The sequence below is a fragment of the Triturus cristatus genome, chromosome 1_2 (assembly GCF_964204655.1).
Source record: "Triturus cristatus chromosome 1_2, aTriCri1.1, whole genome shotgun sequence".
Taxonomy (NCBI): domain Eukaryota; kingdom Metazoa; phylum Chordata; class Amphibia; order Caudata; family Salamandridae; genus Triturus; species Triturus cristatus.
This window is the reverse complement of record NC_140580.1, coordinates 380,247,195-380,274,276: the sequence shown is the minus strand read 5'-3', so window position 1 is coordinate 380,274,276 and position 27,082 is coordinate 380,247,195. Positions and strand designations below refer to the sequence as shown.

Genomic DNA, 27,082 nt, shown 5'->3' with positions numbered 1-27,082 from the left:
TTACATAAAACCATATATTTTAGCCAAAGTGGATAAAGTTCGGATGCCACACAATCTGCTGACTAGGTAAATTCTGAACTTAAGTGAAAGATCGGTCACAGTTCAAAAACCAATTAGAATTAAATTGACAATGTGTTGCTTTTAAGTCAATAAACTTACCATCTTCCTCTAAAAGTTTGGCTGCATCCTTATCCGCTTCCCACTTTCCTGTTACAAAACAGTCTCGAACGCTGTTCATAACCTATGGTATAAGGGAAGGGACTATTTACCGATTCGTCAGTTTAGAGATAACATTAAGATTGCACAGTTCTGGATCATGGTCTGGTAAGCAGTGACATTGCTATTATCATGGGAGCAGCTTGTGTATCTTTTCAAATTCTGATCCTAGGGAATGAAGACACTAGCAAATATATGAACTGCACTGGAATCTCCCTCAATTCATGCATCACAATGTACCACTGGCAAACAATCCATGTCTGGATATTTTTTGGCTTTGACTTACCGATTGACTGCATTTGTACAGCACTCACAAACCAATAAACTGGAAAATGTAATGGCTACAGATGTGAATGGGGCTCATTTTCTTGGGTGGAATCCAAGAATTGATATGTTTGCAAGGAGTTTTTGGGAAAGATAAGAATACTACAGGAGAGAAGAGGGGTGGTGGTAAGTGAGATAGCAAGAAAGAGGTATTCACAATATGCGTCCTGCATCGTACAGTACCTCCTCCATATCCCAATCCTGCACGCTCTCCACAGGAAATTTGGAGCAATCGAGTGCGTTGGCTTTTCGCTTGGACTCTTTGTCTGGACGGCTAACATGGAAGAGGCCTCCTAGATCCCCATCAGAGTCCCCTTCCTCTTCCTCATTCTCAGCCACTGCAAGGGAAAAACAGTTGTCATAAAAGAACTGTTTTTTGGATATCAGAAGAGTGTAAGACTCCCAGGTGCTGGAGGCAATAACTATAATGAATCATAGCTTCCCTGAAAAAGAAATCAAAAGCATAGGGTTTGCATCCACAGTGGAAGGCAGGGAGTGAAACTGCCTCGTGGGAAGCACCCAAAATCTTATGGTAGGACCAGAGGCTCCAATTATGCTTCTTAATCTTTACTACTCAAAAATAGAAGCCAAATAAAAAACTGCAAAAACTGTAAAACCACACTACATGTCCCATGAGACTGAAAAATGCCTCTCATCAACCCACCAATAGTCTCTAGGCATCACGTACAAAATAGAGAGGCGCCATCTTTCCTGCCTCTTTCTTTGCTGCTCCGCAGTCGAGATAAGTGCCCCTCTATTTTTGATTAACTTGTACATTCTTTAATGCCTGTATATTACGTTTAATTATATATTTGTTGTGAATGCGTTCACACTTTCGGTGCCATCAAGTATTTGGTTAGAACAGTTTTCCTTCACGTTTTTTCTTTTTGGGGCTACGTGCCCAATTTCCTAACATGACTGCTTTGAGATCTACCCTCTCCTGGTGCGTGCTTCGCCTGTCCCTGCCTTCGTTTTATGGCTTTTCTTCCGCTTGTTACCCATAGTACATTCGTGCAGCCAATGGCAAGCTCCCCCCAGGAGCTGGGTCACATGTGTAGCCCAATTGGGCTACATGCGGGTGCCTCTGGAAAAGATTGCCGAAGCGCCTCTCTTTCATGCGCTCGGAGATATATATATATATATATATATATATATATATATATATATATATAGGCAGGGCTGCAATAATTGTATTACCAGGTTTTCTCCAACCCCTCTCTTTTTTGGTGTTTCATTAGAGGACCCTTGCTTACATCTGGGGATTCTGAGTGTGAGGTGTTTTTCCCTCCTGTGACCATGTCTGACTATGAGACATTTGATCAGGGCCTTGAAGCCTATGGCCCAAATGAGGATGAAGATTATTAGGGTGACGGCATGGAAGAAGTGATTGACTTCCGCAACATAATTTGAAACTCTCAAAAACTACTATTACCAGCGATTTGGTTCAGGTTAAGTAAGAATTACCCTACGTAACTTGGAACCCTTAATATCTACTTCGAATCGGAATTCACCTCTCTACTACGAGAAATTATTGGCGACATACCATCATTCCGTAGAATAACAAGGTCCTCAACGTGGTTTCAATCCCAGAAGCATTGGTTATGGTCAGGACCCAGCCAAAGCGGGCTTCTACCCTACCAGATCCGGAGGATACCGAGGTTGCTTTAACCGAGAAGTCAGCATGGATTATCACGCCCCTGAATATATATCAAAGAAGGTACCCCCTAGTAATACTTTAAGGTCCAAAAGTAAGGGGGAGAAAAGACAATAAAACTCTTACTAAGACTCATGTCAGACCTATATCCTTTTACTAGTGGCTTGCAATAGGCTCAACACACGGGCTGTTCCACAGCAATAAGTCTTTTCATTCCAAGTTATTCAAAAATCATTGATTTTATTAAAAGATTATTTTCATTTTGTGTACATTCAACATTTTTCCCATATTTTTTAAAGATTTTATGATTTTTTGTTCGAGACATCAGTCAGTGCAGACATGTACAATCATTTTCAAGTATCAATGTGTGGAAATACATTCAAGTTGATAGAAAACATTTCATAATTCACATAAAACAAAAACATTATTTACAAGTAAAATACACGGAAAGACATAGAAAATCATTCTATAAGATCATACATATGACCACAAAGCAAACCTTCATCAATCAATCTCACCAACCAAAACCCTCTCTCACAGGAAACACACTCACACACAGATAACAATCCTGGGATAACTTCTGTCCAACTATGTGACATACACTGATGGTAGTCCAGTGGGCTGACTCAATCTCAAAATTTCCAACTATTGTGTTGTCTTTACGAGGTTTCCCAAAACTGGTCAATGTAGGTTTTGGTGGATGTGCATTACTACCACCTTCATCAGGACCACTCTTAATAGTTAACTTTCAGGAGAGTGCACAGGGGTTCCCTTATTGTTCGGAGATAGAAGTCTTTGATCCTCACTCCTATGGGTACATGGCTATGGCTCACAGATCACAGGCAAATGTGGCGACACTTTTTCTGAGTGTCATACGTTACGGGTCAAGTAACTCTTTATTAGGAGCTAGGTCTATGTCCGAGAAAGCCGGGAGCCAGACGCGCGGAAAGTTTTTTACACAGTAAATAAAATCAATAAATTATCACTATGTGGAGAAACTAAGTCAGCTAGACTGGCACAATACAACCATATTGACCAGATGGAGTAGTACTCCTGCACATCATGAGGAGTTGGATACCGATGTATCACAAATCAAACTCCACATCAGATTAATAAAGAGTTGCTTAAGACACAGAGACTGCACTATGAGGAAAGAAGCTAATTTGATACTCCAGTTTAACAGTACAGTGAATGGCCTCACTGAGATGTTGGAAATAGGGAGAAGCTAAACTCAAGCTCTGCAAGGAATCAAATGACTGTGCCTTTGCCTACTGTGAGATCTTGTAAAGAGTAACATTTTTCTGATACTACAACTACCAGAATGCAATGTACAATAAACACCAGCCATTGCGTTACACTATCAATGAGGCGCAATAAACTATTCGATATTACAGAAACTACAACTCCCAGAAGTCATTGCTTTGAGAGTCCAGGAAACGATAGGTTAAATACACCGGTAACCGGAAACCTGGTTCCCAACCAGTCGGAAGCATCCAGCATAAGAGTTCGGGAAACAAGTGAGTTTAATGCTACCGCGAGCGCTGTTGGAAGAATTTATGCTAACGCAGTTAATTTCTAACATTCATAGCACATCTCCTTTCATTTTAGCAACACGTATCAGTTAACAAATTTGGTTCAGCTCCGATGTCCCTCAGCCTTGAAAGAGCCAGCCGAAAATCTATGTGAATGACGATAATATTGATTAGCTACTAAGTCAACAAGAACCACAAAGACTTTGAAAGTAAGTCACGCACCGGTGCTTTTCTCACAATGAACATACCGCAATTAGCCGTACACTATAGCCAGTTTTCTCTTCACTTGTTGACTAATACTTGCAACCTAAAAGGAACGTTCTTTAATCTCGAAGCAAAACAAAGGATGTTTGGTCACACAATGAACCACAACAGGTACCCAAATTCACGCTTTGATTAAGAAATTTTAGTATTTGTGTAAACAGACTAGGAGAGGAATAAAAGTTACAATTAAATATTCCTGGAACTTTTATTCCAGATTCTATTCTGTCTAAGCCCGGAAGAGTACCCCGAAAACTGATATGGGGCTCGAAAAGTGTCGGCATTAACTTCTACTGGGAAAACATACATACTGAACATTACTTCCCTGTTGGGAGCAGTTTGATGTTAAACTCTGCCCCGGCAGGCTTCAAAGGTGTACCCAGTAGGCAACCGCCTCTCAGAAAAAAATAACCATTATTACAGCTGTTGTTTAGAGTATTGACTGGATCTAGTTTTATTGTAACCCTGTTCACATTGTATATATTGTAATATGAGTTTCATGTTTACAGTTGTGTTTATATAGGTGTATTAATTGCACTAGGGGTCTGTCTTTCACATCGACATGTTTGACGAAAGATATGAACAAGCAAAAGATTTAAAGAGAAGTTAATAATACTTCAGACCATTTGAATCATAGAACGATCTGAGTCTGTTCAAGTAAAAGCAGCACTCTAAAGTGACAGGTAGGTGCTTTGTTGTTTAAAAAGTTATATACGCCCTACCTAACCATCCTTTGGGCCAAACCCCTTTTCTCAAAATATATTTCAAGATGGAAGGCATTCATCTGCAGAGGGATCTGCTTCAAGAAAAATATTGGATAGTTTGTCTCGGTCTCAAGGATGCCAGCTGAAACCAGTGGCTGTCCGTCTAAGGGAGATGGGGATTTGCATGTTCATCTATCTAGACGACATGCACATCTTAACTTAGCTGATGACATTTCGGTCTTGGACAGCTTCTCTACTACAAGATCTGGGGTTTGTGATCAATACCAAAAAATCCATGATTCCGTCTCAACAAGTAGAATTCTTCGGGTTTCAGGTGGATTCTGTCAAAGCTCAATTCCCCTGAAAGTGAAATCCATCAAACAGGAATTGAGGTCTACTCTATCCAAACGGATGGTGTCTTAGAGGTCCTTGGCTTAGATTGTGGGGTTGCTGGCGTCTTCAATTCAAGCAGGGTTCACTGGTCCATTAGACTACAGGGCTATTCAACGCTTGCAAATTCATTATCTGCAACAGGTTTTCGGCTACGATCACCTGGGTTTGTTGTCCCCTGATGCCAGAGATGAGCTTCAGTGGTGGAGTGGAATGGTAAAGCCATTTGAGGGGCCTCCCCTGACTGTGTCATCGAGCCAGATGCTAGTCATTAGGGCTGGGGAGCACGATGCGGTGAGTTTTCTACTGGCGGTGATGACTCCCCATCAACTGTTTGGAGCTCATGGCAGGCTCCTTGGTCATAAGGTCCCTTTCTCCCGTTAAGAGCAACTGCTGCATTCTCCTGCAGATGGACAATGTGTCTGCTGTTTGTTACATCAACCGCTGGGGGGGGGGGGGGGGGGGGGCATGGGGGGAGACACCAGATCCCACTTTCTGGCGAACAGTGCCTCTCCCAGAAGAGAACGTTCTAGCGGAGTTTCTGATGGGTAAGGACAATCTAGTGGTGGACTGGAATTCCAGGTTCCTGGTGGATTACAGCAACTAGAAACTCCATCCTCATATCTTGAACACTCAGCTGAAAGGTTTTTATAGCTGGAGACCGGACCCAGTGGCCATAGGGATGGATGCCTTTCTGCAGAAATGGACAGGTCGAGAGAATAATGCGTTCCCCACCCTTTGCCATGATTCTGAGGGTTGCGGCTCAAGCCAGGTATCAATCGGCAGCCCTTGTTCTGATTACTCTGCTGTGGTCTTGGTTTCTGAGTCTTCTGAGAATGTCAATAGCTCTTCCCATTCTTCTTCCAGTCTTCCCGCGTCTTCTCTTGGATTTGGTGGGATCCCCATATCCTCTGATTCGTCAAAACCAGTTGACTCTCATGGCCTGGAAGATATCGGGAGACATGGCCAGATTATTGGTCTTTTGTAGGCAGCTGCCAATTTCATACACCAGGTTGGGGCTCCTTCCACCCGCAATCATATATTCTACTACATGGAAGAGATGGGTGAGTTGGTGTCTTTAACAGGATGTGGATCCGGTGGGATTTGAATTAAAGGAAAATGCTACTTAGCAGTATGCATCTGTTCTTGGCATGTAGAGCTGCAGAGTTGTACACTGTGCATAGATCGCCATCTGGTGTTGGGCTCGGATGCTTGCACTTTGTTGAGGTCTTGGAAGAGTCTTTTGTAGTCACGAGATAGGTGAATCCTACCTTGGACGATAGTGCGCATGGGCATCAACTCCATCCTCAGATTGTTTTTCGCTGTGATGGGAAATGATGGAGTTAGTAAGGAATAAAGAGATGTCCATGTGAATGTATCTAATTAAGATAATACTGGAACAGATACAGGTTCCGGGGAGGCGGGTGGGCGTGTATAACTCTGCAGCTCTACATGCCAAGAACAGATGCATACTGGTAAGTACCATTTTCCGTTGGAGGCATATGAGCTGCAGATTGTACACTGTGCATAGACTGTACAGCAGTGTCTCTCCTAGCGGTGGTCACCTGTATCTGTTGCAGTGTGTTGAAAAAGTGTTTTAAGACCAGCTTGGCCTACAGAAGCCTGTTGCTTAGCCTGCACGTCAACACAATAGTGTTTGGTGAAGGTATGTGGTGTAGACCATGTTGCTGCTTTACAGATGTCATCTAAGGGAATGTTCCTTAAGAATGCCATGGAAGTCCCTAGTTTGCATGTTGAGTGCGCTCTAGGGGGAACTGTTAATGTGCGTTTAGCCTTTTGGTAGTATATTTGAATGCATTTGACTATCCACCTAGCGATCCCAGCTTTGGAAATAGGGTTCCCTTTATGAGGTGGTGCGAAGGCTACAAACAGGTGTTTTGTCTTTCTAAAGGGCTTAGTCCTGTCAATGTAATAAAGTGGTGCTCTTTTGACGTCCAGTGTTTGAAGAGCCCTCTATGCTACGGAGTCCGGGTTTTGGAATAACACCGGTAACTGAACTGATTGGTTAAGATGAAAAGCAAAGATTACTTTGGGAAGGAATTTTGGATTTGTTCTAAGAACCACCTTGTTACGATGTATTTGTAAGAAAGGTTCTTGTATGGTTAAAGCCTGGATCTCACTTACCCTCCTGAGAGAGGTAAAGGCGACAAGGAAAGCTACTTTCCATGTGAGGAACTGCAGTTCACATTTGTGTAGAGGTTCAAATGGGGGAGCCATGAGACTGGTAAGAACAATGTTTAAATTCCACACCGGAGAGCGTGGCAGTCTGGGGGAATTATCTTTTTAAGGCCCTCCATTAAGGCTTTAATTGCAGGTACTCTAAATAGTGACAAGTGTTGTCTGTTTTGTAAATAAGCGGCAAATGCCGCTAGATGTAATCTTATGAATGAATATGCTAGATTACACCTTTGTAAGTATAGCAAGTAGCAAATGATGTCCTGGATTGAAGCATCCAGCGGATCGATTTTATTGTTATTGCAGTAGATGGCAAATCTTTTCCATTTTGCTGCATAGCAAGCTCTAGTAGTAGGGCGTCTGGCTTCTTTAAGGATGTTCATACAGTCCGGTGGAAGGGTAAGTTAACCAAACTCTAGGACTTCAGGAGCCAGATCACTAGATTTAGTTGACCTGGATCGGGGTGCCTTATCTCTCTATGGTTCTGCATTAGCAACGTTGGGGAGAAATGTAGTTTTTGGTGGGGAACTACTGAAAGTTCCAGGAGTGTTGTGAACCACGGTTGCCGTGCCCATGTGGGAGCTACCAGGATCATCCTGAGGGACTGTTGTCTGAGCTTGCGTACTACTAGGGGAATCAGTGGCAGAAAAGCGTACGCAAATCTGCCTGACCAGTTCATCCATATCGCATTGCCTTTGGACAACGGGTGTGGAAACCTGGCGGCGAAGGTTCGGCATTTTGCATTTACGTGTGTGGCAAACAGATCTAGGTCTGGTTGACCCCACATTTGGAAAAATGGCTGAAGAACTTGAGGATGAAGTTCCCATTCGTGTATGTGCTGTGTCTGTCGACTTAGCAGATCCGCAATCTGATTGTGAACTCCTGTAATGTGTTCTGCAAGAAGGTATATGTTTTGTGGAATGGCCCATCTCCATATGGTTTGTGCCAGCTGAGACAGCTGCAAAGAATGTGTGCCTCCTTGTTTTTGTATGTAATACATGGCTGTCATATTGACCGTTCGGACTAGGACAGTCTTGTGATGTAGATGAACTTGGAGTGATTTTAATGCTAGAAATATTGCCAGTAATTCTAGGTGATTGATGTGGAGCACTTTTTGTTGAGTGGTCCACTTGCCTTGAATTGTGTGGTTTAGGAGATGGGCTCCCCAGCCGGTGAATGATGCGTCTGCTGTTAGCACTATCTGTGGAACCGGCTCTAGGAACGACCGCCGTTTGGAAAGGTTTTGTGTGTTCCACCACTGCAGAGAGCGATGTGTGCGGCTGTCCACCAACACCTGATCTGTAAGTTGTCCTTGAGCCTGGTTCAAATGACGTGCTAGGCATTCTTGTAAGGGGCGCATCCGAAGTCTTGCGTGAGGTACAATAGAAATGCAAGAGGCCTTCATTCCTATGGGTTGCATGAATACCCTTGCTGGGAGGGAATGTTGTGGCTGAAATTTGATTATTAGGGTTTGTATACTGGTTATCCTGGCTGGATTGGGATACGCCAGAGTTATGGAGGGGTTTAATGTGGCCCCTAGATACTGATGTATGTGGGAGGGCTGAAGATGTGACTTGGTGTAGTTTACTGTGAATCCCAAGTTGTGTAGAAGTCGGATGGTTTGGTGAGTGTGATGAACACACTGGTTGAATGACGTGGCTTTATCAGCCAGTCTTCGAGGTATGGAAAGACATGGATTTGTTGTCTTCTCAAGTGTGCTGCTACTACTGCAAGGCACTTTGTGAACACCCTGGGTGCGGTGGTCACCCCAAATGTAAGGACTTTGAACTGATAGTGTTGTCCGTCCACTATGAATCTTAGATATTTCTTGCCAGCAGGGTGTATGGGAATGTGAAAGTAGGCGTCCTTGAGATCTAGTGTGGCAAGGAAGTCGCCTTGTTGAAGTAGTGGGAGGACCTGTTGAAGAGTGATCATGTGAAAATGATCTGACTGTATGTAGAGATTGAGAGGTCTGAGGTAGAGTATTGGCCTTAGGGTGCCGTCCTTTTTGGGGGATTAGGAAATACAGCGAGTAAACCCCTGTTCCTTGATGCTGTAAGGGAACTAGTTCTATTGCCTGCTTTTGAAGCAGTGAGAGAACCTCCTGTTTTAAGAGCGTGAAATGTTCCATGGACATTGGCTACTGTTTGGGTGGTATGGTGGGTGGGGTTGCTGTAAGTTCCACGCAGTAACCATACTGGATAATTTGGCTTACCCACTTGTCTGTGGTGATGGAAGTCCAGACAGATAGGAACTGTGATAGTCTCCCTCCGACTGGGGTGGAATGGTCTGAAGGGAAGTCACTGCTTATTAGTGTGGGAGGTGCGAGTGTTGTTGTTACCTCGGCTTCTCCCTTTGTTGTTATTTCCCCTGTATCCGCCTCTAAAATATCCTCTGCTGGGGGATGTTTGCATGATGTTTTTGTAGGAAGAAGAGGCGGTGTCTGCTCCTCTATAGAAGGAGCGACGAAAGGAACCACGGTGGATGGAGACTGTAATGCTCCCAATGCTCCGTGTCTTTTTTCATTTTTTCGAGAGTGGTATCTACAGCCGGTCCAAAAAGTTGTTCTTGATTGAACGGCTGATTGAGGATAGTTGTTTGTACCTGTTTGAAGCCAGAGATACGAAGCCAGGCATGTCGTCTGAGTAACACGCTCGTGTTAATGGACCTAGAGGCTGTGTCAGCTGCGTCAAGGGCACACACGATTGATGCATTGGTTATTAATTTGCCCTCTTGAATTAAATCATTTGCCTTGGTCTTATATCGATCAGGTAAATGTTGCAATAGGGTTTCCAGTTGGTCATAGTGAGCCCTATCATACCTAGCAAGTAATGCCTGTGTGTTGGCTATCCGCCAGTGATTAGCTGCTTGGGCAGCAACTCTCTTGCCAGAAACATCTAACAACTTAGATTCTTTATCCGGAGGTGGCGCATCACTGGAGGTCTGAGAGTTTGCACGTTTCCTAGCATTAGTTACCACTAGTGAATCTAAAGGCAGTTGACCCTTGATGTAGGTGGGATCATTGGGAGCGGGTTTATATTTTTTGTCAATCCTGGGATTAAGAATTCTAGCCCCAACAGGGTCTTTGAATATGTCTGGGGCATGTTTAATGACACCCTTTAACATTGGCAGGGTTTGTACAGTCTTTTGTGACTGCTCAAATGTGTCTAGAAGAAAGTCCTCGTCCGCAGGGTCAGAATGCATCTGAACACCATGTTAGAGAGCAGCTCTATTTACAAGCTGACCAAAGCCAATATTGTCATCTGGGGGAGATGCTTTGTTGGATATGCATAGGGATCAGGGAGGTCTGGAGGATCTATTGGGTCATCATAATCGTCCTGTGGTGCGTCTGTGTCAGGGTCAGTGAAAGGGTCATTCTTGCCTCCCCCATCCCCTAAATCATCATCATAGGAAGAACAGGAGAAGAGGGTCTTATAGGTGAAGTGGCACAGTCTTTTCTTTTCACAGACACTACAGGAATGCCTGGTGTGTTCAGTTTCCTCTTCTTGTGTGGAACAGCTGCCAGATGTCATGTTTTGGGGTCTATGTGGAGAGTTTTTTGTTTTGGATCGATAGGATCTGGCCGAAAAAGTTCTTCCTCTTTGGCAACCGCTTTCGGCGCAGATTTCTTTGTGTCCGTGCGAGGTTTGAATTTCTGCTCCGAGACCTTGGGAGGTGGTTTGGGGTCCTTTGGCTTGGCTGTGGAGGCGGAAATCTTTTTCGGTTCCGAATGTTTTGGTTTCGGATCTGATGTCTTTTCTTTCGGCGTCATGGTGCTCGGTGCCGATGTCTTTTTGGGAGTAGGCTGCACTCCCAGCTTCGGTGTCCCTTATCTTCGGAGCCGGGCCCGGGGGCGGGGCTGCTGAAGCTTTTTTTCGGTTGGGACTGGGGCCAGCAGGCGAAGTCTTGACCAGGGCCTTCTTTTTTCAGGTGGTATTGGGGTAGGGGCAATTGTATTCAATTGTATTCACTCGTTGACCAGGAGTGATGTGGTTGTTTGAGTGAGTCGTCTGATTCGGACAAGATTTCCAGGTCCTCAGAATCCTCCTCCGGGACATCGGGGCCTTCATCGAAGATGTCCACCGGTACCGGAGCTGCTCGCTGCACCATGATGTGTCATCGGGCCCGGAGATCACGGATGGCCTTTTTAGATCTAAAAGAGGCACAGGAGTGGCAATTGTTCTCGTCGTGCTCGGGCGAGAGAGACCGGTTACAGACCTTGTGTTGGTCACTATGTGGAAATTTAGTTCCACACTGGGGGCATTTTTTAAATGGAGTCCTTTCCATGAGCTGTAGGCCCGAACGGCATCGATAGGCCCAGAGGCCCGGGTCGACGGTTGTAATAGAGTAGTTGAGGTGCGCATCGAAGATCATGCGATCAAAAACAATAGCGTCGAGTGTTAGATAGTTTGCGCGTCAAGAAGGTTTGGAGAATATGGTGCCGAACCGGTGGGCAGAAGTTACATCCGAACCCGATGGCAGAAAAAAACAATCTGAGGATGGAGTCGATGCCCATGCGCACTATCATCCAAGGGAGGAGTCACCTATCTCGTGACTACAAAAGACTCTTCCAAAACAACAAAGTGCAAGCATCCGAGTCCAGCTCCAGATGGCGATCTATGCACAGTGTACAATCTGCAGCTCATATGCCTCAAACACATATTTTAAATTTCCTTTCTGAATGTGCTGAATCTGGATTATGTTACAGGCCAGTAAATATTACTGAAAGGTATTAGGGTGGCTTACCCTCTGAAACCTAGATACTCTTCGTTATGGGATGTGACAAATGTTCTGTCGTTACTGAAGTCATTGCCTGACAATTCTGATTTATCCTTGAAACAATTTTCCCCTCAGCTAACTATACTTTTATGATTTATTTCATGCCGAGTGTTGGATGTGCGAGCTCTATACCTTACAGGTAGGTTGTTTCCTCCAGAAGGTGTTTGCTTTTTATTTTAAAAAGGACAAAGACTATGTCCTGGTCCATGGACTATCCTTAATGCAAAGTTATGTGTAGTAAAATGTGTGAAAGTTTATGAGGAGCACACTATGGCACATAGACTAACCCTCTAGGTCCTCTGTTGCTAGCTATTGAGACCCCTTCTGTCCAGTTTCGGCAGCGACCTTGGCCCGTTGAGTCAGCTGGGTCATGTCGGAAGCTGGCATTGATGTTTCCAAGCATGGTGCTCATTCAACCAGAGGAGCCATTGCGTCTAAGGCATTTGCTCTGAGGTCTAGACTAGAAGATACTCTTTGTGCTGCTGATTGCTCATCTGATTCTATGTTTAAGATTTTTTTTTTTTTAACCTCTTGTACATATTTTCTGTTGCGGTTGGGGAGCTTTGAACCAGCATAATCGGAGCCTTCAGTCCAGCCACAGAATAGAACATTTTCTAGCATTTGCAACAAGAATGTTAGATTCTATTAAGGACACGGAGGTTAGGATTATCCCACCCGTTAAGCCAAGTAAGATGTATGGTATCACTCTTAGCAAAGTGGTTGTTATGAACAGACTGTTTCTTTTGGCCAGCCCTTGTGATTCAGTAGGTGTTGAGATGGAATTCATTTTATTTTTATTTTCCAGCTCGGAATCCAAACAAACCTGAAGTGCATTTGCAGGGCTGTTTCTTGAGGACTGTGTTCACGGTTTTGGTTTGAGTATTCGCACTTCCTTCCATTTGGGATGTGGCGTTCTGGACTTTGGTAGCTCTCCATTGAGAGTTGTTTGAACTGTTTTTTCGTTCTTTAATGGGTCTCTCATTCATTGGACTGTGTTTTTCGCAAAGAAGGAGGCAGGAAAGATGGTGGCTTTCTATTTTTCTATTGGCTGCTGTTTTTGAGTAGTAAATATTGAGCAGTATAATCCTCACCTCCTTGTCCTTAAAAGAATCTACATTTCTTGTTGCAAATGCTAGAAACTTTTCTATTGTCCATCCACTGGCCCAACTGTCTTTTGATGGTTGTATCTTTTTAATCTCCGATATATTGGTTCAGTGAATGTCTATTAGCCTGTAGAAATTTGAAATGGAAGTATAATCACACAAATAAAAGCATGTTCGGTCATGTCATGAATCCATTTTAGATGCGGAACAGAAATCTCTATTGAGAAAAGACCTATAATAAGAAAAACAGGAATAAAACATTTCTGAAACAATATTTGAAACTTATGATGATGGGATTGTTGCCTGTTTCAACCAGCATGCAAGGCATTTTTTTTCATACAGGCAGGAAAACATATACAAGTGATTAAATGTTTACGGTGTATTTATCTGATCTTGCTTCCAAATAGGATTATTTGGGGGAAATATCTGACAGGTTCAACAAGAACTGGAGAATATAAATCTTCAGCAAAATAGTAAGCATTAAAGTGACAAATCACACTTTGTGAAAAAGAACACAAATGTAATGAAGCCCCAAGTTCTGTAATTGATAATAAAAGGCATACAAGGAGAGACTTTCTGTAAGAAAAAACATGACTGAAACCTAAGACTGTTCGGCACAAAAAAAGTCTTCCCGAGTAGATTAAATCTTCATGTTAATAGTAAAATATAAGGACTCAATGAGGGTAAAATCTTTTGTTTCATGAGGTGGGGAGGGTAGAGAGCATTCCTACAATACATTGTTAAATAAATGTCAACCAAATGGGCTTACCCCCAAACCAAAGGCATTCAAAAGTCTCAAAACTTTATTTATAAAATATGTACAGTCAAATAACAATATTAAGCAGATAATCTTGAAACTACATATATTATCCAACATGCAAGGGAAACAACTGTACTGATTGCGTGGATATTTCAGCTTTGATCTCCAAACAACAAAATATGTCCAAATGCATGTGTTTTGTTGGATGTAATATATCAAAGACACTGGTAACTGAGAAAAGTGACCACTACAGAGCACTGCTGGCGTGAACAACCATTTAATAAATGGGAAAGTATCCGGATTTCATTTTACATTTTCAAAGAATACGAGATATGAATTAGCATCCCTATGTATTTTGTAAGTTATTTTGAATAATCATCATCATCATCTATTAGTTTGGTGATGTTCATTCGTAACATCTCAATTCAATTGGTCCATAAATTCTAGGATGAACATAATTTGTACCATAATCTCGAATAAATCCCATGCACAGCTGTATATGCAAATACAAATTTATATGTACAAAAACTACATTTAAAAGGAGTTCTCCAATCATAAAGACACTTACCATATCGACAATGTAATACCTATAGTACTCGTAATTTTCTGTGGACATGTTACAATATGCTTAAAGTCCACTTGCTAATTGGAACTCAAGAATGTCCTTGGTCATATGCTGGTAACTCTTATTGGATTACAAAAGGTAAATCCACAAGCAAGATGGACTGTGTGTCAACATTTCGGTTTCACACTGAGGAAATCCAAGAGACCATCTGCCAGACTGTAATATAGGAGTGTCGATGGATAAGGACCCGGATTGCTATAAATCGGGGCAAACTCCTGAATGTGCAAAGCCACTTGCTGTTTATAGAAATGAAGTCCAAATGTATGAAACACCACTTACTTTTGAGGCATTAATGCATGATCAATTGTAACCTACTAAGGTAGAATAGTCCTCATGAAAGACAAGACTCTGAATTTCTTGATGGTCATAGGAAAGTGGATGAGTCACATATGTGGGAGCTCAAGGGACTGGCAGGCTGCATGATTCAAATTCCTACAATCGGGGTCCTTCTCTATCAACACTCAAACATTACAGTCCTGAAGATGGTCTCTTGGATCTCCTCTGTGTGAGACCAAAACGTAGACACACAGTCCATCTTGATGAGATATATTATCAAAGAAAGAACGTTTTTTAAAAGCATGCAGGTTGAAATGCACATCTAGAAAATACCATCCCATAAGCCAGGCACAGAATTATAAATATTTACTCGAGTAAAATGTGGTGTGTTCTCAGTTGTCCACCTGGTGACATCTAAATAGTACAGATTGCATTTTGGGCTGGTGATTAATAAGTGGCCAGAGTCTCATTAATAAACGTGGGACGTACAAGCCTTTTGACAAACCAAGAGATTTTAGGAGTATTAAAACAGAATGTTTGTTACTTTCTTTATATTTAAGAAAGTGCTATTTGATTTAAACTTAAAGAGAGAAAGCTGGAGTCAGCCCGATGTAGTGTACACTGTTGCCTCCACAACCCTAGAAAGAGGAAACGCCTTGCTGAGGTTTAATGGAAGGCCAATTCTTTTTTGTAGATCCTCTTAACAAAACTACAGAGTAACAGCTAGGACAAGAACGCCTAAAGCTACATTCCCCTATTTCCAGACCCTTACTCTGGTTTGTAGACATCTTCTAGTCCTGTTCCTCTAAGGGGACAACACATTTAGCACCTCTTCCCCAAATGTCTTCATTTCAATGTGGAGAGAGAAGAGAGAGAGAGAGAGAGAGAGAGAGAGAGAGAGAAAAGAGAGAGAAGAGAGAGAGAGAGACAAAATATGCATTATATGATCTATATATAATTTAAATTTTGCCCTATTTACCACCCTGCATGCTGCTGACGAACTCAAGAACAGAGTATCAGAGTCTGCATTTCTGTTAGAAATGCCCCAAGACTGTTGTGTAACAAGTTTCCGGTCTCACCTGTTCCATAAATGAGTTTGCGAAGGTTGGGTGTGGACTGCTGCTGGCGCAGAAAGTTTTCAGCTGCCTTCTGTGCTAGGCCCTCTTTCCATTTCAAAGCACCTAAAAGAAAGTTTTGAAGCAAGTTAGTCAAGTGCAGCTAAAGATATTGCTATTGATTCTAAACATGCTACCCCACAACAGCATGCTTAATAATTCAGGCTTATAACCAATCCTGCCTAAGATCATCTAATCTATCGAGTCTGAGAGGATGCAAGAATGTTCAAAACTACTTTTCTCAAATAAAGTATACGGGCTAGCTCAAAACAACATTAAAACACTCCTAGTAAACATTATTATTAGTAAGCCAAGGGCCTCAGTACAATGTCAGTCAGAAAGCATTCCGACCGACTCAGTCTCAGAATGGTTTCCAACCTAATCTGATTCGGGGAGTCCGACCGACCGATTACGATGTTTCCAAACACCATTCGGTCAGACTACCATTAACTTAAATGAGAGCCTGTGTTCCGACCGACAACACAGGCTCCCATTGAAAAAAGGGGGGTTGCAGAAAACTGTACACCCTGTGGCGGGCACCCCTTGGTGCCTGCCACACCGTGCATTGTTGGAAAGAAGGGACCCATGGGTACCCCCCTCGGGGCCCAGCTGGAGGCCTCTGGATGAAGGGGAGCCTGCTGCAGGGCCCCAAAGTCAGATTGCGACAGCTGATCCATGTCAGACAGACCATTCGAAAAGGCTGTCTGAATCAGACATCATAATTGCTTGGTTGGAAACGCAGTCCGTAGAGACGCACGAGTCGGCTCCGACCGACGCGGAGTCTCAGAATGTCGATCAGACGGGAGTCGGAACCGAGTCGGACAGCCCTAAGGGTTTCCAATCATCGTAATCGGTCGGTAATGTTTGAGTCGTTCAGAAACAAGGCTTCCGACACGGATTCGGATGAACCGAATGCCGTTCTGAACCTTTCCGACCGACATTCTAATCAGCCCCCAAGTTGCAACATTCCTACCTTATCTGAAAAAGACTTTCATGACAAATTGAGCCACTTAGAATAACTCATCTGAGGCAAAATTGCTCACAGTGATGCTACCTTGATGGGGGAAATTAGCTGATTTAGACAGTCCTAAAACAAATCTATTCAATTGCTTTAAAAGAAAAATCACATCTCCTGTTTTGCTCTGTTGACTTTCTTCACAACTGCAGCTGTCTATAAAACTGTTAATCTAGTTCCTTCTGCCCGCACTGTGGCCACTCCCTCAGGCTCAAATGTCCATTTTTTCAACTATACTTATCCGCCCTTTCTTCTTATTTGCCTGTTTTAACATTTCTGGAAATAGCCCCCTGGGCAGCCTGTTTTGTCTTCAATACAATTGTTTGCTATTTCTGCCATATATTGCTGCCAGCCCCGAATAGCAGGAAATCCATAGTATCTAATACACAGGAGTGGCTAGGTGTTCAACTGCGTTCGATGCAAGAGACAAAATGTTTATTTACAACCTGGCTTGTTACTGTGCTGCTGACGTCACTCGTCACATCAGCTACACGTGGGAGGATCAAGAACAGGGTGTTGGAGAGAGAAGTTGGTAGCAGTGGTCACTGCCACCAGTTCCAACCATCTCCATCCTCCCTTTCCATCCTCCCTCGAAGCCCAGCAAGAATTCTGAATGCCTTGAAGACACAGGAAGTTAAATGATTTGGAGTATCCCAGTTTATTTTTCTTCCATGCCATCCTTTTAATAATCAGTTTTACGGCCAGGGTGATTGGTTATGCAGAATGGGGAAATAAAATGGCCATAGGGACCTTCCTTTCCGATCTTCCCTCCCACCAAGTCTTTCCCCAAGCATCATGCACAACATCAGAGAGTGGGAGTGACTGAAGGTAGAGCTTACTGTCCTTCCACCATTTCCCTAACACTGCTCCTTTTCATTTCCCTTCTTCCTTCATCTGTCTTCTGATTGTTTTGCTGCATATTATTCATTGATAAACTAAATGCTGTTTCTGGGGTGACTGCTCGAATCCGAAAGCATTTCTAATAAAATATTCCCTTTTGGTAAGTGGTTTAGTGGGTGACTGAAACCAAAACGCAATATGTTTGGCAGGGAGTGTGTGTGGTCATATCGACATACATGGATATCTTCATGGCATCCAAGAGTTACGTTTGTTACATAGGTAGACATCATAAGGGCAGAGACTAGATTAAAACAGGAGAGCCTCAACAGTCAAGCAGGGCAATTCTATGTCTGCGAAATCACAGGAGAGCGGATAGAATTCAAAATCCATGTAACTTTATTTGAAAGTTCAGCTCTGTAGGGTTCTCAGTCACTACCATGCTCCAATACCATTCAAGTTTCCAAACATTTCAGGGAGATTTCATTTAAAATGGTACTGATATTAGGACGATTTAGACTAAAGATTAGGAATGTTTGCTACCAGTCAAGAAAGTTAAGATACGAGGATTGAGTTATCACAAAACACAAATTAGCATTAAACACAAATCACTTTAAATGAGCAAATAATGATGAAAAGCAATCAGCCTAAAAACAAAAGAAAAGATATAGGGCTCAGCCAAAGAGAAATGGGGGTGATTTTCTGTATCAAGCTAAACTTGAGAGTGATGAATTTCAATCCTTCGAAGAGGGTGGGGACACCTTATGAGCATGCCAGGTTGTGTGCCACAGGGGCCTTAGAAAGAGAGCGCTGACCAATCTAAGGGTACCTCACCCCAACTCTGGGAAGGCACACATGGCTTAGATGCGATGCTCGAGACTGGAAGCGCAAACTTGGGCTGAGATGCACACTATATATGATTTTGTTTCAGCACTATTATTTGAGGCTACTCATGCAAACGAAATGTATGCGCATATCAACATAAAGTAGGTTTTTCACTTTAAAATAGCATTGATTTGTTATAAAGAAAGGACATGTTTATGCCTAATGCTCTACAATTGTTGTTTTTATCTTCAAAATGTAGAAGGTGACATTCAAAGTAGATTTTTGGACCATTAAAACAAAGAGCAAATTTTACCTTTGGCAACTCTTGTACAGATCACTTTAGAACATAAGAAAGCAAAAAGTACCACATAAAAGAAGGCTTTGCAATTAATGCGCGAATACAACCACAAGTGAGACCCACCTGCTGTTTCTGCAGCTGAATGTACATCCCCCACGCAGTCTTCCTCTTTGAGCATACCTTCCAACTCCTCTTTTTCAATTTTAGTCTTCGTTTTCAGCTTCTGTAGGTGATGTGCTCTTCTATCATCAAGATCTTCCATTTCTGAGTCAGAGTTCGATTTGTCTTCCTCTTCTGAGGATCCTTCATCAGATTCCACTTCTGATGATGGATCTTCACCTGTGCAGTTCCCAGAGTCAGCAGTAGTAGTTATTTTACTTAACAGTCTCCCCTCTGCCCTCTTCCTAGTCCCTTTAAACTTCTTAACTTCCACTTCATCAACTGCTCTACCATTAGAAGCCAATATTTTCTGTCCATCATCGCCACTTCCTTGCTCCAGTTCACTTTCTTCTCCCTCATCCTCTTTGCCATCACTGTCAGAGTGCTCTCCGTCACTTTCCTCTTCCACCTCTTCCTCCTCCAGACTGTCATCACTGTCTGCAAATGCAGGCAATTCCATTTTGCCATCATCCTTCCTTTCCTCAAGTTTTAGGCGTTTAGGAGTCTGGATGTCTGGTTTCAGTTCGTGGTCTTCATTATCAGTTTCCTCTTCTTCCGCTTCATTATCAGTTTCCTCTTCTTCTGCTTCATCATCACTTTCAGAGCCAGACTCTGAATCATCATCCTCCCCATCAGAATCTTCCTCGTCCGACTCATCTCCCTCAAAGATTGCTTTCCGACGAACCTGACCTGTCTTGGCATCTACTATTCTCTTCTCCTTTGGCATTACAACCCTGAGCCAGAAAAGAAGAAAAACAATTGTGTCTGGTGTCTTCGCAACATTGAATACCATATCTCAGTATGCATAAGAGAGAGTGTTAGTACCAAGTAAGTCCAGGACTTCCTCCATGCCATATTTTCTGAATAGCTACAAAAAGAAGACTCACAAAATGCCTAGAAATGGAAATCATGTAGTCAATGATTAACTTATAGAAACACAGCATATATACTACCCTTGAGTGCCTACACTAGACTCCTAGCTCTATGCACACTTTTTTTTGCCCCGATGGTAAGTAAACCCACATATAAACATGCTTTAAAAGTGCCTAAACAAAAAAAAAAAAAGATTGAAACCAGAATATTGCAGGGACAAAATACCCAGCAGGACTGAAAGGAAAGATCGTTGGCTCAGCTGCTGATACTACTCTAGACGGCTGTGTTTTCACCAAAAGATAACAAAAAAGCTACTGCCAAGCGTGCACCCAAAGGAAATCCATGCCACCCCCCAACCAATTCCCATTAAACGGTGGTTACTTACTACTCATACCTGGATATAGAGAGACTGGAATGTATGTGGCAGGTGATTCGAGTTATGCAGAACGGTCTTCTTTTCTCTCAGTACAGAGTACCAAAATCCCCCATGATATATCCCTTCTGTCCTTACTCTCCTTCCACCTGCCCAGTTTCTGGTATGCTGTGTGTAATATGGTATATGTCTCAATGGGTTAAGAGAGTGTGTGTAGGTTCAATAGTGCCCAATGAAAACAACTCTTATTGATTACCACAACTGCAGGTTTAATCAGTCTTTCTTTGAGAGCCTGAAAAATGTCATGCTGCTTTGTCTATACCTCTGGCTGAGAACTTGAGAATAGCTTTTGGGCTGGGAGGGATTATATAAATCTACTGTTCCCTCATGCCCAACAACAGAATGACGGCCACCTCTCCCTTCATCCCTAATTGGTGCTAGGGGTCTCTAGAAAGCAGATACCTTGGCTAAGAAAGTGTTGGCACAACCCATACTTTAATGGGCGTTTACTTTAATGTACCATTCTTCTCGTCTACAAAAGCTTGGTAATAAAAACAAGCATTTACAATGCAATGGTCTCGGCATTGTAAAAGTTAGAGCTATTGGCATTGCTCATGACATTCTTTTTGTTTGTTTTTGTTGTTAAAACATTTTAAGAAACGGCATTGTTATTTACAATGTTAATAGCTTAATCCCTCTCAAATGCAAGACCTATTGCATTTGCACCCACACACAGAGCCACACACCCAGAGCCACCCACACAGAGCCACTCACATAGAGCAACCCACACACAAATAGAGCCACCCACAGAGCCACCTACACACACACACAGAGTTACCCACACACAGACAGACCCACCATGCATAGAGCCACCTACAAAAAAAGCCACCCACACACACAGAGCCACACACAGAGCCACCCACACACACACAGACCCTCCCCCCCACACACAGAGCCACCCACACACAGAGCCACCCACACATACACACAAATAGCCACCCCCCACACACAGAGCCACCCCCACACACACAGAGCCACCCCCACACAGAGCCACCCCCACACACACACACAGAGCCACACAGTAACCTCAAAATTTAACACATATTTACTTTTTGCTGGATCAACTGGGGACGTTTTACACCTTCTATCCATCTGCAAAAGACCTTTATGAGGTCGTAAAGAGCAATTTAACGACTAGGAAGGTTCAAAAGAAAATAAATAATGAGCCGGGATAGCAATCAGATCCGACAGCAATTAGATCGAAGCCAATTTGAGATGGGGGTGTCAAGCATGGTAAGAGTGGCAAGGCTTCCACCCTGAAACAGGAAACTAAAAAATGCAAAGAGCGCGCACGGCACCCATCCCCCTGCGGGGAAGCCATGTGTGTTTCAGGTTACAGCGTTATGCAAGCGTACACGGACATGCAGCAAGAGTACCTGGGTGCAAATGTTGTTTTTGCGAGGAGTCAGGTCACCGAAAGCCGACATGCATCATTGTCAAAATACACTCGTGAATGAAAAGGAAAACGATGTACTCTGCTGTTGCAATTAGAACACAACAGCTCAAGGAGGACTGCAGGTATCACACACAGGGCAGCACAACAGCAATGTGATGTTCCCAGGTACTCCCATCGTAAATAAGGCACTTTCGATGTCGGGATATATTAAGTAAGGTGTTTGGACCACTCATCTCTTCGATTGGTAGTTAAAACACTGCTGTAACTGAGGAGCATGTCCCGCTCACATCTCTGGTTCCCGGTGCCACCGACCTGTTGCACAATGAATAACCAAGCCCTTGATTTTGAGGTATCCCCCCCATAAAAAATAAACGAAGCAAAGGTTTAGGATTTCACTGCATGCGCCTTTCTGAAAAGTTGGTAAAAGCAGCTCAGTGGGTAAATGTGCCCACTGCAGAGATACGTTTAGTCTGAAGGTTGGAATAAAAAACAGCCGGGTAGAAGAGGCACTGGCAAATCCCGGCGCGCCCCACGACTCCTGTGTGCTCCGGGGCTCGCGGCTGATGTATGAGGCGCCTACTTAGGCATGGGAGGTGTGTGGAATGGGGGTGGGGGGTGCGAATGGGGGTAGAGAAGGAAACAAGTGCTGGATCTGACTAGCAAGCGGGGAGGGGAGGGGAGGCAGTGAAAGGACAGAGAGCCACTGAAAGCAAAGACAGGGAGCCCTTTACAATCACTTCTTTTCAAATCAAGCCCCAGAAGAGAGACTGTTAACCGTCTCCTTCTCTTCTGCTACCTCATGTTTTCAGTTTCCCTGTTCACATGAAAAAAACAATTCCGTCCTCCTCTGTATGGCGCTTCATACAATGCTCAATAAAACCAAAAGGAGAATTTGATTTTGATCTACATAATCTATGTATAGCATTTTAAGTGACCTGTTTTTGTTTTAGACAAATATGTAACATTTCATCGCAGGACCCTGTTATCATGAAAGCTGTAGTTAAAACTGGCTTGAGTAACACCACACTAATTACAGTCTATTTCATTCAGACCATTGTTATTACAAAATCTGATAACTAGAGCAAATATGAGTGTACTGTGGTAATATGTGAGATTCTGGATAACAAAATACTCTCTTTGGGCTTTAATGCAGTGCAGTAGCACTCCACCTGTATTATATCCCTAGTCACTTTTAACAGTGCCCTTCCATTTCTAATGCTTTGCAGCAGTTTTAAGATCTTAGAGTTTCTCGTTGCTCAAATGGATGCAATTTCTGATATTTATAAGTTCCCCTCATCGTCATTGCTTGATATTGCCCTAGAGCAAGTGTCTCTCATACATACATGCAACAGGCAGCACTACCCCCCCTCCCCCCAAGCGCCCGGAGACCCTTACGGGTGAGTAGTTGCGCTTTATAAGACATCTGATTGATTGAACAGACTCTAATCTGGCGGGAGATTCCCAAATTCTGGAGCAAAAAATGGCTTTATTTTGGCTGCCTCTCGCCTGAAAATGCCTCTGCTTCAATCGAAATCAATGTGAGACATAGTCTCCAGATTATTTTATTTTTTTATCTCCCACCTTCCTGTTCTAAAATGTTAGCATGTATGCTCAGTAGTTCGTCACTCATAATTACACTGAAACTATGAAAATGTCACACACAACCTATCTGAAACCTTGGCAGCAACCTTGGCAGCAAGGTAAACGTAACTCCGTTTACCAAAAGAAGAAATCTAACAATAACTGTGCACTGTAAATGCAGAGAACTTGAGGGAATTCCACATGTTGCCAATGAAACCCAGTGGTGAACATCACATCCCCTTAGTTGCGCATTATGTTTTTGCATGTGCTTACAGAAATACACTATAATCGTCATCAGGTTCTCCTAATTAGCAAGAGGATGTGGCCTAACAGCCAGAGCTGCCGACCTTGGAGCTGGGGAACCAGCATCTGACGTCGACTCAGCATCCTGTGATTGTGGGCAAATCACTTATTCTCCCCTTGCCTACCAAAAATGAATGAGTCCTTGCGTAGCGTAAATGATGCTCATTCATATAAAGCGCTCCAATATTTTTGGGTCGAGTTCTCGCTATATAAATGTACACACCAAAAAAATCTCCACTGACCTATATTTTTTTAGACCACTGCATATCAATTATCCTCGATCTCACCTTGTAAACCCCGCCCTATGCAAAGCTCATTCCCCGCCGCCACCAGTGACGGAATGGCAGTAGGAGGGGGCAGCTCGCACTTCAGAGACGAGGGGAGACGAGGAACAGGCGAGTTTGGGATCTGGGGGACCGGATCAGTCCTTGCACCCGAACCTAGTTTTTAAGCCACAGACGCCCCGGGGGTCTAGGAAAACAGCAGCTGCAGGTAATATATTGGTATTTGTATAGCGCTGTGTTACCCCTTGCGATCCCCAAAGCGTTTCAGGTACAAACCCGCGCTCATCTGCCGGGGGTCGGAGGGGTTGGACTGGAAGAGGTAGTGGGGTCTCTGCGTGTCGAGCCCGTTGGGGGGGGGGGGGCGTTAGTGGAGGGGGCCCCTGCGTCGTGGAGGTGCAGGGGGCGGTCAGTAAAATAATAAGAGGGGTCGTTCACGTGGAGAACAGGGAAGGGGACGGCGGAATTACTACATTGTTTTGAGAACTTTTCATGTAAGTGGTTTATTTACTTTGGCGAAAACACGCCAGACCCGTCTAGCCAGTATGGGGGGGGGGGAGTGAAAGAATGGGGAGGGGCGGGTGGGAGGACTGCGACGACCAGAGTGGAAGTGAGGGGCGAGCTGGGAGAGGAGTACGGCTGTGAGGGAAGGGCACAGAAGAGATGAGCGCGGAGAGAGAACAACAGAGGCGGGAGACGAGTGTGACTGTGAGGGAAGGGCACAGAAGGGGAGAGTGTAGTGTGTCGATAGAGAACAGAGGCGGGAATTTGAAGAAGGCGAGTGGCGGGAACAGGGAGAGAGAATGAAGACTTGGAAGAAGGGGCATGAAGAATGGGGGGGGGGGGCGAGAGGAAAGTGGGCACGGTGGAGGTAGAATGAAAGCAACGTGGGGGGGGGGTAGAGGGCACGGAAATGAAGGTGCTACTGAAGCGAGAAGAGAAACTTGTGCTTGGGAATTTAAGGGGCTGAAGAAATGAAGTGTGGAGTTTTGGGGAGCATGGGCACAGCAGCCTCCTCGACTGATGGAGATGGGGCAAAGATCTTGCATGTCCAGAGCTAGCTGGAGGGTGGGGAGTCGTGGATGGGGTCCAGGTGCGAGACGATGCAGCCTCCGGGCTGGTAATCGTGGATGACGAAGGAGATCAGGTGAGGGAGCAACGCCGGGACACCACCGCCTTTCTCCGAGGCACAGCAAAAATGCCTCGGAGAAAGGGAGCCTCATTTTCGGATTTGGGGGCGTGTTTTGCTGTTGTCTCCTCCCTGAGACTTCTCGCAAAAAACACGCCCCCCGATCCGAAAAAGACGGGGCTTCAACGGAGTGACTGGACCTCTTCTCCAGTGGCTGGCCAGCATTTAAGAGGCCAGCCAATGGAGAACAGGATAGAAGAGGGGCGGGTGCAAGCCCCTCTTCTCAAAGTCACTCCAACTCATTAAATCTCGGAGCGAGACTGCGCAAGCGCAGCCTTTCGCAGCCGAGACCTAAAAATGGTGAGATGAATAGATTAATTCTGACCTGTTTGAATTTTAAATAGAGCTTGACTGGCCCTTGCCTCACATGAGTATACCTAAAGAAAGATTAGGGGTTTGACTTATATCTTGACGGTATGTATACTCTGCTGCAACCACTACAGAGTATACATACCACCAAGATAAAGGTCCCCTGCCGGATTTAGATGTGGACGTACCATAGGTTTATTCATGGCAGAGACTACTTCCTCCTTCTCCACCATGATTAAACGTCTCCAACGTCACTGAAGTGTAAAAGATGTCGAAGGCAGACTACTGACTTAGATGTGTAGAATTAGAGGTAATTTTTTACAGGAGGTAAGAGGCAGTACAAACTGCTAAATGCTCCCCTTATTATAGGAAAGAACTCCTGTGGTGAGGGGAGCATTTTCATCTTCAAAAACGTTTGGCTTTTCTTTTTGAAAATAAAAAAGAAACCTGTTTGGTGCACAGCTTCGTCGTGTTAACAGAGCTATATACCAAACTTCAAAAAGCATTGACAGGAACCACTGTGATGGTGGTTCCTGCCAATTCTTTTAGAATTGGCCGCCTAGTTGGCGGTCATTTCTCAATTTTGCCGGTAGCACCTCCATCAGGGTGACTGAGTAATTTACTCAGTTTCCCTAAAGAAGAAATGGGCCACCTGCCAACAACTAAATTTCTTTATTTGCCCTAGTGCAGTGTTTGCTGAGGTCGGTCAGACTTGTCTTGAAACCATTTTAGTAGACTTTGGTTTCTCCACAGCCATAAAGACTAAAAATCTTGACAGTACAGGTTAGCCTCAATCTCTACCCCCCCCCCCAACCCTGCCCCAACACACACACCACTATCCAGAACTAATGATCTTGTGGATGCTACCATTTCTGTGTGCGCCCCTGTGAATCGAAAATCTTGGCTACAATTGGCAGGATACAGACTTTTCAAGTTGGACCGCCTCTGGTATGCCCAATGCAGATCAATTAGCAAACACCTTTTAAACTGGGGAACAACACTAGTTTGACCTATAGCTGGTGCCATCTAACTATCCCCAGTGCAACAAAATTATGGCTACATGATTCCAGATACCCCTAAAGGTCATGACATATGGTGGTCCTTTGGCAGACAGATTAGAGAAAGTTTGATACATTGCAGCACTTGGTCTGTGCCTCCTGCCTCACTGACTGTTTTTATTAAAACCAGGAGTTTATGAAAACTGCTGGGAACACCGGAATCTTTACAAATAGGCTAACATTGGCTACAATTCTGATTGGGATCATATCATGGCTCCACTGGATGCTAGAACCTCATGTTTTTCCTTTTTATTGCTGTTCCCAATGATTGGGTTCTACTGCTTAAACAGTGAGGGGCTCAACTCATCTAACGCATAGCCGCCAGCTTGCACAAATGAGAAATCTTACTTGTTTATGGCAGACCTTCTAGCATTGCTTTCGTCTGCTTTCATGAAAGCCATGTAAACCACAGCAGTCGTAAAGCGCAAATATGAAAAACTATGCCCCATATGCTTTGGGTAGACTACTTAGTGCATCGAGGAAATCTGTCTTTTGGTTTTGACCAAAAAATGTTTAGCGGGATTTGCTCCTGAAAATGAAAACAATGCGATGCGGCATTATATTTTTCCAAAAGTGGTCCAACAAGAATA

The 27,082-nt window shown here is 43.8% G+C and overlaps 1 protein-coding gene across 1 annotated transcript in view; it reads right to left on the bottom strand.

The window, feature by feature from the left end:
- BMS1 (BMS1 ribosome biogenesis factor) overlaps positions 1-27,082 on the bottom strand; it is a 138,185-nt gene that overhangs the window by 85,088 nt on the left and 26,015 nt on the right. The window contains exons 10-13 of the mRNA XM_085605114.1: positions 19,034-19,803; positions 15,900-16,001; positions 724-878; positions 160-241 (exon numbers count right to left, since the gene is read on the bottom strand). Of these exons, the coding sequence (XP_085461240.1) occupies positions 160-241; positions 724-878; positions 15,900-16,001; positions 19,034-19,803 (1,109 nt within the window). The remainder of the gene's footprint in view (positions 1-159; positions 242-723; positions 879-15,899; positions 16,002-19,033; positions 19,804-27,082) is intronic.